The following is a 13770-nucleotide window of genomic DNA, read 5'->3' on the forward strand; positions in this document are numbered from 1 at the left end:
GTTTTGTTTTTTTGAGATGGAGTTTCGCTGTTGTCACCAGGCTGGAGTGCAATGGCACGATCTCGGCTCACTGCAACCTCCACCTCCCAGGTTCAAGCGGTTCACCTGCCTCAGCCTCCCGAGAAGCTGGGATTACAGGCATGCACCACCATGTCTGGCTAATTTTGTATTTTTAGTAGAGACGGGGTTTCTCCATGTTGGTCAGGCTGATCTCAAACTCTCGACCTCAGGTGGTCTGCCTGCCTCCGCCTCCCAAAGTTCTGGGATTACAGGCATGAGCCACAGCGCCTGGCCATGAATTTAGTTTTAAATTGACTTGGGCAGATACGTAAAAACACAGAAGTAGGATTGCTAGGTTGTTTGCTAAGAATAGGTTTAACTTCTTAAGAAACTGCCAAACTGTCTTCCAAAGTGGCTATACCATTTTATTATACATTCCCACCAACAATGAATGAGAGTTTCTGTTGTTCTGCATCCTTGTTGCATTTGCTAGTGTCAATTTTTGTTTGCATAATGTCTTTCATAGAGCAAAAATTTTAATTTTGATGAAATCTAACTTATAAACTATTTCTGCATTGGTTGTGCTTTTTGTGTCATGTAAAAATCATTGCCAAACTCAAGATTGAATTTTTAAAGCAACTTTATTAAGCTATCATTTACATACTATAAAAATCAGCCATTTAAAGTGTACAATTCAGTGAGCTTTTTGAGTGTATATATATTTATAGAGTTGTGCAACCATTACCACAGTTACTTTTACAACATTTTCATCACTTCATAAAGTAACCTCATACCCATTAACAGTCAGTCTCCATTTGTCTCCAGGCTTCCAGCCCTAGGCAACCACTAATCTAATTTCTGTCTGTATAGATTTGCCAACACCCATTAACTTTAAGTCACTCTCCTTTTCTCCCTAGGCTTCTAGCCTTAGGCAACCACTAATCTATTTCTGTCCCTATAGATTTGCCAACTCTAGGAATCTATAGATGGAATCATCAATAAAATGGTCCTTTGTGACTGCCTTCTTTGGCTTAGCATGTTTTCATTGTTCATCGGTGTTGTAGCATGTGTCAGTATATCATTCTTTTTAATTGCCAGTAGTATTCCATTGTATGGATGTACCACATTTTGTTTATCTGCTCATCAGCTGATGGACATTTGTATTGATTCTATTTTGGCTTTTATGAATAATGCTGCTATGGACATTTGTGTAGAAGTTTTTGTGTAGACATATGTTTTTATTGTTCTTGTGTAGATACCTAGAAGTGGAATTGGTGGGTCATATGGTAATTCTATGTTTAACATTTTGAGAAACTCAAGATTGATTTTTAAATGTATACTTTTATTATTTTGGAGTAAATATATGTGGCTTTTCTGTTGTTCCTGAATAGATAAATGCACTATGTGTTTATCTCCATTTGCATATAATGTCAGTAAGTGTTTTTAATATTTCAGTAGCATCAAGTACAAGTATAGTCTGTATCCTTAAGGATTGTGGGGACATACAATGTAATAGAAGAAACAGACCTATATAAACAATCCCAGTTCAGATTGTTAAGTGAAATATAGGGAAATAATGTTGTCCCAGAGAAGGGAGTCATACTTTGTGCTCAAGAGGGAATCAGGAATGTCTAAAGAGGAGATAAAAGATTAGATCTTGTTTAATAATAACTTGGTCAGATAAGGTGGTGGGGGAAGTCATTTTAGGTTAGTGATAACATCTGCAAAGGCACAGAGATGAAGCAGTATGGCTTATACAGGTAATTGCAAATAACTAGGCATTGCTAGAGCATAGTTGTGGGGAGTAGCTTATGTAGAAATGTAAGACTGGACAGTCACTAACAAGATCAGTTTTTTTTTTTAATGTAGAAATGTAAGACTGGACAGTCACTAACAAGATCAATTTTTTTTTTTTTTTTTTTTTTCTGCCATGTTGAGGAGTTTGAATTTAGGAGTCTGGATTTTTAATTTATATTTATTTTTTGTTGGTCTGTTTATCAAACTGGATTACTCTGTGTGTATGTGGGTGGGTGGATGCGCGCATATGTGCCTGTGCAGTCAAAATGTAGCACATCTTCCTAGAGCATGATTTTATTTGAACATTTGGACATTAAGTAATTTTCTTAATTAAAACCGTGCTAGGTGCAGTGGCTCACATCTGTAATGCCAGCACTTTCGGAGGCTGAGGCAGGTAGATCACTTGAGCCCAGGAGTTCGAGATTGGCCTGGGCAACATGGCGAAACCCTGTCTCTACAAAAATACAAAAATTAGTTGTGCATGGTATTGTGTGCCTGTAGTCCCGGCTACTTGCGAGGCTGCAGTGGGAGAATTGCTTGAACTCCGAGGTGGAGGTTGCAGTGAGCTGAGATTGCGTGACAGAGACCCTATCTCAAGAAAAAAGAAAAAAAAAAGTCAGATTTTTATGGAATTGAATATAACATTCTTGTTAATTTTTCAAGTAAGTTTAATTTGTGAGCTTTTCAGGGCTGCTTTCACTACTCTAAAAGTGTGCAATGTATACTGGGGTTTTTTAGGCAGAGTAGCAGTATTCTGGTCAAATAGTACATGGTACTTAATGTTTATTACCATATTTTACCTTTTCTGACATTTAAAAAAATTTGAACATTTTTGAAATTAGAATGTGTCTTAGAATCTCCAGTGGTACATAAAGTAATGGTACATTTTGTAATCTAGGATCTTAGGCTAGGCAAAAATACATTTTTTTTTTATTAGAAAAGCAACAAAGGGTCATTATAAAAAACTTAAAATATATAAAAACGTGGCAGAATACTCTGTAGTCTCACCAAACTCAGAGATGACTGCAATTATTGTTTTGGCATATTTTCTTCTGGCTTTTAAAAAAATTCATATCTGTATATCAGTATATAATTATGTTTTTAGAAAATCAAGTTCATATACTGTATGCAGTTTATTCTATTCTTTGCGCAACATTATATGCTGAACATAATTCTATGTAATTAAACATTCAACACAATTTTAAATGTTGCCTAATACTCTATTATATGTATATGAAATTATTTATTCTTTAAAATTGTTAAAACTATTTTATTGTAGAAATCTTTGTCCCACGTTGTATCTCATTTCCTTAGGATAAATTCCTAGAAGTAAAATTCACTGGGTATAAAGTATGATTTTTATTTATTTTCCATTTAATTTAATTTTTTTCTTGATACAGAGTCTCAGTCAGTCACCCAGGGTGGAGTGCAGTGGCCTGATCTCAGCTCACTGCAGCCTCCATCTCTGAGTTCAAGTGATTCTTGTGCCTCAGGTGTCCACCACCATGCCCAGCTAATTTTTGTATTTTTAGTAGAGACGGGATTTCGCCATGTTGGCCAGGCTGATCTTGAACTCCTGACCTCAAGCAATCCGCCCGCCTTGGTCTCCTGAAGTGCTGGGATTACAGGCGTGAATCACAGCGCCTGGCCAATTTTTAAAACAGTGTTAGGAAAAATCATCCATTTGCTTTCTTGAAAATTAGATCCACGAGTTTATATGTGATCGAAATGCTTTTGAATTTTTGGTAACCCAGAAGCTATAAGTTAGCCTTTTTGTACTGGTCCTTTTGCTAACTTGTGATCATTTGGAGAATGGTTAACTCTAAACTACTAGCTCTAACGATTAGCTAGTTAGTGGTTGTCAAGACTGTGGTTCCTATTTATGACTCAATTTGCTCATTTCATTTCTTGCTGAATATGTTGTATAGTAGTATTTCACTTCTCTGAATCTTAGCTTTCTGCCAGCATCACCTGACTCAATATAGTTGACAATCAGAAATCGCTAAAAGGGTCTAGGTGGTCACAACATCCTATTTGGAGGTTTTAGAATGAATGAGAACTTACCAGATTTATAATTTTGCAAGTATTATTTTGCATAAAACTAATTTTGTGAATAACAAAGAGGTCGAAATCTGCCATAGGAAAAGATAAAACAGTTTAAGAAGGATTGAAAGTTCTGAGAAGTTTGCTGTTTTAGGTGAGGTGTCCAGGGGAGGCCTTGCTAAAAGGTGACATTTGAAAAAAGAGTTGAAGTAGTTGAGGGAGTTAGCCATGTGGATGTCTCAGGGAAGAGAGTGGCATACAGAGGAATAGCTAGTACAAAGGCCTGGAGGGAGGAGAGTGTACCTGACCTGTTTGAGGAACATCAAGGAAGCCAGTGTCGCTGGAGAGGACTAGGCAGGGGAGAGAATTGTAGGATGATATCATAGAGGTAAGGAAATAAGGAGGCTGGGTCATGTAGAGTCTTGTAGGCCATTGTAAAATCTTGGGCTTTTGCTGTGGGTGAGATGGCAAGACATTAGAGACTTTTGAGCAGAGAAGCGACATGATCTGACTTGTGTTTTAAGAATATCACCCTGTGGGCTGGGCGCGGTGGCTCAAGCCTGTAATCCCAGCACTTTGGGAGGCCGAGACGGGCGGATCACGAGGTCAGGAGATCGAGACCATCCTGGCTAACACGGTGAAACCCCGTCTCTACCAAAAAATACAAAAAAAACTAGCCGGGCGAGGTGGCGGGCGCCTGTAGTCCCAGCTACTCGGGAGGCTGAGGCAGGAGAATGGCGTAAACTTGGGAGGCGGTGCTTGCAGTGAGCTGAGATCCGGCCACTGCACTCCAGCCCGGGCGACAGAGCGAGACTCCGTCTCAAAAAAAAAAAAAAAAAAGGCCGGGCGCGGTGGCTCAAGCCTGTAATCCCAGCACTTAGGGAGGCCGAGACGGGCGGATCACGAGGTCAGGAGATCGAGATCATCCTGGCTAACACGGTGAAACCCCGTCTCTACTAAAAAAATACAAAAAACTAGCCGGGCGAGGTGGCGGGCGCCTGTAGTCCCAGCTACTCGGGAGGCTGAGGCAGGAGAATGGAGTGAACCCGGGAGGCGGAGCTTGCAGTGAGCCGAGATCGCGCCACTGCACTCCAGCCTGGGTGACAGAGCCAGACTCCGTCTCAAAAAAAAAAAAAAAAAAAAAAAAAGAATATCACCCTGTGTTGAGAATACACACAGGGAAATCAGTTGAGAGTCTATTGCAGTAATCCAAGGAAGAGATGATGGTGGCTTGGTCTAGCATAGTAGCAATGCAGAGGGTGAGAGTTATCGGATTCCAGATATATTTCAGAGAGAGAGCCAACATATTTTCCTGAGAGATAGGATGTGGAGTGTAAGAAAAAAAGGAGTCAAGAATGGCCCCTCGGTTTTGTCCTGAGCAAAATTGAGACATCAGCCAAAGTGTGAGACACATAGGTTTAAGTTTTGGGTGAGATTATGTCTTCAGTTTTTGGCACGTTAAATTTGAGATGTTTTTCAAGAGAGGATATATTTTGAAAGTAATTGAATATGTATGTTTGAAGTTTAAGAGAGACGTCTAGACTAGAGATAAAAATTTGGAAGTTGATATGTAGATGGTTTTTAAAGCCAGAGAAGTGAGTGTAGATAGAGAAGAAGTCACCATCAAGGACTGAGCCTTGGAATGCTCTAGTGTTACGAAATCTGAGAGAAGGGGAGGAACCAGCCAAGGCAACTGAGACTACTGAGGTTGAAAAGTAAAATCTTCAGTATTGTTGGAAGAATGTTGTGTCCTGAAAGTCTAGTGAAGAGTATGTATCAGGAGAGAGTGATCAAACTGTTAAAGCCACTGATATATCAAGATGAGGGTTGAGAATTGACCATTGGATTTAGCAACATAATGCTCATTTGTGACTTTGACAAGTAGTTTTGAAAGAAAGGTTAAGAGCCAGAGCCGAACTGAAGTGGGTTTTAGAGCAAATAGGAGGAAAGATTTTAGTCACAGAAAGTGTAGACAACTTATGAGAAATTTTGCTGCAGTGGGGAGTTGAGTAATGGGACAGTAGCTGCTGAGAGAAATGGGATCAAGAGATTATTTTTGTTTGTTTCCCTAAGATGGGAGAGAAAACAGCATGGTGGGATCCAGTTAGGAAGGGGAAAGCTTAGTAGTAGAGGAGAAAGGGGAGAATTGCTTGAGCAATGTCCTTGAACTACAGTAATAAAAAAGGATGACATCTAGTGCATGAATGGAGGGTTTGACTTAAGATAGAAGTAGTCTCCCATAGTAAAAGGTGAAAAGACAAAATATATGCTTGTACATACTGATAGGTAAGTGTATAAGTGGTGGTAAGTCCGTGGTAGTTTTCTTCTGTTTCGTTTGTTTCAGGGTAGTAGCCAAACAAGATCATTAGCTGTGAATGAGGATCAGTGGGAGAGCTGTAGGAGGTGTGTGAAGAAAGAAGAAAACTTGAAATATGTCTCTAGGAGAGTGGGAGAGTGACTAGAAATTTAGGATTACCAAGTAGAACTAAGGGCCAACTTGATGTTTGTGATTATGAATTTTAAAATAGGATCAGTCATTGTGATTTTATGTATTTATTGAGACATATTTAACTGCATGGGTGCTGACATAGAGTAGTTGGAGAGTTGGATTTAACTATAATAGAATTGTTGTTTTGCCAAACTAAGTAAAGTGAGGCAGAAGAGAGCTCATGACATTAAAGGTATATGCAAGGGAGTGATTATAATAATTGACCATGTAATTTAAGCTGGGTAAGTAGGAAAGAGAGGCTATCAGTGCAACGAGGGAAAGTACGAGTGGAGTAGGATCAATGGATTGGAGGTCCTGGTGGGGTTGGGGTTGTTAGAGTTAAGATACTAGAGGAACTAAGCAGGAAAGCTATAAGAGAGTGCTTAGAAAATGTAAGTTTTCTAATTGAAATTGTGGGAAGATTGTAATTACTAGTAATGACAAGGTCTAGTATGTGACCATGGAAATGAGTGACCAAGGTAACATAGAGGACAAGATCATTGAAGGAGAGAAGTATAGGTGTTGAGAGGCCAAGGTACTTTAAGTATTGTCTGTGGGTGCATTAAAGTTATTAAGAATTGAAACAGGAAAATATTGGAGAGAAGTTCAGTAAATCAGAAGTAAAACTGTCTAGCAATGAGACGTGGTGACCTCTGAGAGTCAGTGGATTACAGCAACAATGAGAGGTGGGAAGTACAACCTAATGAAAATCAAAGCTAGCAGATTTAGGGGTGGGGATGTGAAGATCTCTCACTTTCAGGGTTGGTAGTCTAAGGCATGTGGATAAGTAAAGGTCCTGACTTGAGAGCTGTGGGGAAGCAGTGCCCTCAGAGGGCCACTGGGTTTTATTAGAGCAGGAGGTGGTGAACTACAGCCCACAGGCCAAATCTCACCCACCACTATGGCTCATGAACTAAGCATGTTTTTTGTATTTTTCCATGATTTAAAAAAAGTCAAAAGAATAGTATATCATGAATGGGACATAATAGGAAATCCAGATTTTAGTGTCCATAAATAAAGTTTTCTTGGGATGTTGCCATACTTTTAAAAAATGTATTGTGTGTGGCGGCTTTTGTTCTACAACACCTAAGCTGAGTAGCTACAACAGAGACCATATGTAATTCTCTCCTTGCTTCACACTGCTGCTCAGCACAGTAGACATCACAGTGATATTGTTACAGCTTGAGTTTTGAGCGCTATATGTACCACCATACCACAACATTTTATTTATTTTCTATTACCAGTGTATACGCATTGTGTCAAAGCAAGAAGAGAAGAGTATACTTCAAATGTTGTCTTTTTTTCCCCTCCCGTAAGAGGCTGTCGCACAGGCAGGAGTGCAGTGGCACGTTCATAGCTCACTGCAACCTCGAACTCCTGGGCTCAAGCAGTCCTTCTGCCTCAGCCTTGCAAGTAGCTGGGACTACAGGTGCATGCCACCATGGACCTGGCTAATTTTTAAATTTTTTGTAAAGACAAGTCTTGCTATGTTGTCCAGGCTGGTCTCGAACTCCTGGCCTTGAGCAGTCCTCTTGCCTTCGTCTCCCAAAGCACTGGGATTACAGGTGTGAGCCATCATGCCCAGCCCAAATGTTGTCCTTTTGAAGCACAATGGAGTATGCATTATTTTTATCAAGTTAGGTGGCAAAGCATTTTTTAAAATTATGCAGTGACAGTATAGCTGTGCTAAAGGAATACAGTGTACATTGGACATTCCCAGACTAAGCACTCACTATGATCTTCCCGACATAGGACAGCAACAGTAAGAAAAAAGAGAAAATTTAAAACGGAGTATCTCATCCCCATAAAATTTCTTCATAAAGAAAAATGATCATGCAGGCTTAACAAAAATTAAAAAATAAAAAAAAGAGGCTGCAATGTTATGTAAGCGTACGAGTGGTGTATTCACTAGCCGAGCAGAGAAAGCTGTTCACTGATGGTATGTGATTGCAGCAGCCAAACAAATGTGTACAGAGACAAAAACTTGCCTAAGACTGTTAGTTAGCCTTTGGGAAAGAATAGCTGCTCAAAGAATTGGGGGCATTGGGAGTGGCGTCAATAGTCAATTAAAAAAACCAATCTTGGGTTGTTTTCCTTGACTCTTGTTTATTTAAGGAATCAATGCAGAGTTTGAAGTGACTGAAGAATTAGCCTATAGTCTCCCCTTACAGACTTGGGAAAGCTTGGTCTTATTTTCTTTAGAATATGTATCACAATGTGAAATTAAGTTACATATTTATTCATGTACTTATTATTTCCCTTTAGAGCAGCAGTCCCCAAACTTTTTGGCACCAGGGACCAGTTTAGTGGAAGACAGTGTTTCTATGGACAGGATGGGGGTTGGGGGGTGGCAGACGGGATGGTTTTCTGAAACTGTTCCACCTCAGATCATCAGGATTAAAAAAAGATTCTCATAAGGAATATGCAACCTGGATCTCTCGCATGTGCAGTTCACAATAGGGTTTGTGCCCCTGTGAGAATCTAGGACCACTGCTGATCTGACAGGAGATGAAGCTCAGATGGCAATGCTTGCTCACCCACTGCTCATCTCCTGCTGTATGGCCCAGTTCCTAATAGGCCGTGAACCGGTACAGGTCTGTGGCTCAGGGGCTGGGAACCCCGTTCTAGTGCATGCATTGTTTTCTGTCTCAACGGAGCCATAAGCCTACAAAGTTGAGGCTGTATAGTACCCCTAGACCAAGAGTGGGTTTCTTACATGACTACTTGACAATAAATAGGCTTCTGTTTAAGATCCTGAGATTTGGGTGGGTGTGAATACACAGTTCTGAGTGTTTGGGAAACTAAAGTCTAATGCTTAGAATTTTACCATTAAGTTCTTGATTAGTTCTAGGTTGGACCATTGGTGAGATGAACTGAGAAAACTAGGACCATAGAAACTCTGAGTTTGACTGAAAGCCATCCAACAGAGGCATTTACACTTACTAGCACATAAACCTGTATTAGAACAAGCTAAAATCCAAGGCAGTAGAACATAGAAAGATCTTTTAGATTTCAAATGACTTGTCTGCAGCCTTTGTCAAGACTCTGCAGCCTATTCTAGCTCATATAGCTAGAGCCAAGAATCTTTTCTTAACCTCACAGGCTATTATATTATCCAGGTTCAGAACTTTCTGTCTCATCTGGGATATTACAGTACTCTTAAAATTCTCCCCACCTCCTGTCTTGCCTTTATTGAACTCATCTTCTACATATTCCCTAGAGTAGTTTTCCTGAAATGTAAGTTTGACTATGTTGTTTTGTCCACCGTAATTCCTTTTCATGGCTTCCTGCCCATAGTAGTGGTGTTTCTCAGTTCCCAGCAGATTCCAGAGGATTCCTCAGGGGCTGTATTATGGAAGAGCCTAAAGTAGATGAGGCTCTGTCTCTTGTCTGACACCTTTAACCTCCTTTAGAACAGAGCAGTTTCTTTGATCTATTTTATATAGAGAGCTACTTTAAACTTTAATGTGAAAATGGTTTTTGATACTTAAATTATAGTGTTATTACTATAACTACTGGCTGACAGGTAAAGTTCAAGCTCCTGAACTTATCTGGGGCTTTCCAGCCTCTTCTGTCAGTCCTTACTACAAACTTGATACTCCAGCAACATAGAACTTAGATACAGTTCCTCTGTGCTTGGTTTACATTGCTTGTCTGCTTATATTTGTTGGTTCTTTCCTTTTTTTGAGACAGGGTCTCACTCTGTTGCCCAGACTGGAGTGCACTGGTGTGATCTTGGCTCACTGCAACCTTCACCTCCCAGGCCTAGGTGATCCTCCCACCTCAGCCTCCTAAGTAGCTGGGACTACAGGAAACTGCCACTGCACCCAGCTAAATTTTTAAAAATAGTTTTTGTAGAAACAGGGTTTCATCATGTTTCCCAGGCTGGTATTGAACTCCTGGACTCATACATTCCGCCTGCCTCAGCTTCCCAAAGCATTGGGATTACAGGTGTGAGCCACCATGCCCGGCCTGTTCTTTCTTTCATTGTCTATCACCTAGCTAACCACTACTATTCAGTTTAGACTTGTTTCAGGTACCATCATTTACAGAATCTTCCTACCTATCTCTCACCCCAGCAGGCTTTGGTTAGGTGTCCTCCTTAGTACTCAAAAAACTGTTTATCTTCCTTATTACATTATTTTGAATTCTTTTTTTCATTGTTTCTGTTTCATTTGCTAGTGTTTGAACTCTTAAAGAATAGGAGCTACATTTTAAAGTTACCTTTATTTCCAGTGCTGTACAGCCTGGTGTGTGGTGGATACAAATATTTGTGCAGTGAATTAATTGATTATTGTCTATCTTTCTGGTGCATCTTGCAGTGAATATGTAACCTAAAATTAAATGTACTTATAACTTTGTAGAAATTTGCTCTCTGTTGCATGTATTTATTGATCATAAAGTACACAAACACTTAAGTTTAAATTTGCATTTGAAAGGGAAAACAAGAATATTAATACAGCTCTTATTAGGAGCTGGAACTGAAGTTTAATAGCTGCTGTGTATTTTGTACAACTCTGAAATGTGAAGCTTTTCCATGTAATCTCATGCCAGTGTTGACCCATGTGGATTAAAATAGCCCTAATTTAATCTATGACCAAATTAGGAATTAGAATATCTATCCAGTGGGGATTTGTGAATTATTGTAGTTTGTAGTATGACAGATTTATATAAATAATTGCAGTGATTTTCACTGTGTGTTTCAAGTTAAAAATCTAGGTTCAAATAGAGAAATGTAATGATGTAAGTATTAACGATTGCCAGTTGGAAAATTTACTGTGTTTTTTTTTTTAGTGTATTTGCTTTTGATATCTTAAATTACATCTTTTTTAAAAGGGTCACTAAAACTGACCTTATAAAAAGAAAAATTTATTCCAGTATTAATCTAAAATATCTACTCATGTTTCCTAAATTCGGATTTGATGTGTACTTAAAATACTAGGAACTAATTAGCTAATTATTCTCAACTTTCGTTTGTAGTGTAATATTTGTTTTTAAAACATTCTATTAAGTCATATTTTGATTAATAAAAACCTTTAGTAGCTATAATGAAGTTATTCTGGAATTTATTTTAAAAATATTAGCAAATTGAACATTTATCTGTTTTATAACTTCAAGTTTCACCATATTTTCAAATAATTCTTAATGAAGTTTGTTGTTTTTCATTGTGTTTCTTAAGAACTCGAATGTAAAATAAGTAGTGCTAGTTGTAATACTTTAGTGATTTAAAATGATAAGCTTTTCTTTTCATACAGATAAAGACACAATAAATAAAATCAGAGATTTACGAATGAAAGCCGAAGATTATGAAGTAGTGAAGGTGATTGGTAGAGGTGCATTTGGAGAAGTTCAATTGGTAGGTTATTTTAATGAGAATAAAAAAGGATTTTATTAAATTAAAATAATCCACTTGTGTGTTTAACATATTATTTGGGAAAATACTGTTTTTATAGAATTGTTGCTTGAAGTTCCTTTAGACATTGTTGCCTAGGGTATGAAAGCCTAGTGTCAAATCCAGCCGTAGTGGGAAGTGTTTTCCCCAAGTACCTATGGCAGAGAAGAAGTCTCAGGCGTCAGAAGATAAATCTTTGCTCGTAATATTAGACTAAAATGCTGTAGAATAGTAAGCTTTATAAATAGGAAGCAGCTTACATAGCAGGATGGAGGGGGGAACGTATCTTATAATATAGGAAATAGAGATTTTTTTAAAACATTACTTCTGATAATTAAAGTCTTGACATTAGCTACTTGGAATAATTTGGCAGAAGAGAAGAAATAAAAATAACGGAAACAGTAAAGCTTAATTATTTAACAAGTATTAAAAGCACTTAGTAAATTGTTCTGTGAAACCTTGAGCTTTAAATGTTAACAAAAGGTTCATTATTTTCCCTTTTCAATTTTAAAGGTAAGGCATAAATCCACCAGGAAGGTATATGCTATGAAGCTTCTCAGCAAATTTGAAATGATTAAGAGATCTGATTCTGCTTTTTTCTGGGAAGAAAGGGACATCATGGCTTTTGCTAATAGTCCGTGGGTTGTTCAGGTATGACTTTGCTACTCTTTCATTACTGCTCTATCAGTTTGTAACTAAACATATCTGAGAAGCTTAGTTTGTGTTTTAGAATAGTAATAGAGAATTTACTGGCAGTTACAAAATTGTCTAATTACCTTTTAAATCTTAAAATTTAATTATATTGAATCATTTCTAGAAAGAAAGGCCAGAACAAAATAATTATGCTTCTGTAGAATTTATATGTAGGAAATTTAATTTAAATGTAGAATTTGGGCTGGGCATTATGGCTCAGGCCTGTAATCTCAATACTTTGGGAGGACGAGGCAGGAGGATTGCTTGAGCCCGGGAGTTTGAGACCAGCCTGGGCAACATGGTGACACCTATGTCTACAAAAAATTAAAAAAATTATTGAGGCATGGTGGTACACGCCTGTGGTCCCAGCTACTGAGGAGGCTGAAGCAGGAGGATTGCTTGAGTCCAGGAGGTTGAGGCTGCAGTGAGCTGTGTTCACATCTCTGCACTTCAGCCTGGGCAACAGAGTGAGACCCTGTATCAAAAATAAAAATAAAAAATAAAAAATTTAAACACAGAATTTTAAATTAGGTATTTTTAAATACAGAAGATACAGAAAACTTAATCTACTTAAATTTGAGGGAAGTCATATATTATTAAAATTTAAATAGTTACTTTTATTTAATATTGAATTTTTTTTCCCCAGACATGAGGCTCTCATTTTGTTTAGCTGTCTCATTTATTTGTCTCTTATTTTGTGAAGAGGAGATAATAAGGGAAATGAAGGGAAAGTGAGAGGAAACCAAGTTAAGCTAGGTCACCAAATAATACTTGTCTTTAGGTTTTCAGTAGAAAGAAAAATAAACTAGAAGTCAGTAGTTTTAGGTCCTCGTCTTGATTGCCATAGGCCTTTCTCTGAAGCTGTGGCCATGTTACTTAACACCTCTGGGCCACAGTTCCCTTGTTCGTAAGTGTGAAAGTTGTCTTTGATTGGTTATGTTCAGTTGTGGAGGTACCTTAGGCAAAATCATGGGGTCAAGTGGGGTTTTGGGTAGACTATAATTCTGAGTTTTCTCTCTGCTTTTTTGAGTTCAGCTTCATGTTTTATCTGTCTTATGTATTGGGGTCCTTAATGCAAAATGTCATACGGGGGAAGTTAAACTGGGCTAGACCATTTCTAATTTTCTAACTTGTATTTGTGATTTATTTATTTATAATATATAATGAAGTCTATCCTTAAAAAGCATAACAGTAATTGGAATTAAAAGGATATGAAAAATGTTGAAGGTTTATGCCATAGCACTTTTTTTTTTTTTTTTTTTTTTTGAGACGGAGTCTTGCTCTGTCGCCCACGCTGGAGCGCAATAGTGCAATCTCGGCTCACTGCAAGCTCTGCCTCCGGGATTCATGCCATTCT

At 38.2% G+C, this 13770-nt stretch overlaps 1 protein-coding gene across 3 annotated transcripts in view; it reads left to right on the forward strand.

Moving 5' to 3' along the window:
- The window catches only part of ROCK1 (Rho associated coiled-coil containing protein kinase 1), a 157439-nt gene that overhangs the window by 43017 nt on the left and 100652 nt on the right, over positions 1-13770 (forward strand). For all 3 annotated transcript variants that reach the window (XR_012427275.1, XM_005587067.3, XM_005587068.4), the window contains exons 3-4: positions 11584-11684; positions 12234-12371. Coding sequence is in view for 2 of the 3 variants with exons in the window: in XM_005587067.3 (XP_005587124.1) it covers positions 11584-11684; positions 12234-12371 (239 nt within the window). In the remaining variant the exon portion in view is untranslated. The remainder of the gene's footprint in view (positions 1-11583; positions 11685-12233; positions 12372-13770) is intronic.

Source organism: Macaca fascicularis, chromosome 18 (genome assembly GCF_037993035.2).
Source record: "Macaca fascicularis isolate 582-1 chromosome 18, T2T-MFA8v1.1".
NCBI classification, from domain to species: Eukaryota; Metazoa; Chordata; class Mammalia; order Primates; family Cercopithecidae; genus Macaca; species Macaca fascicularis.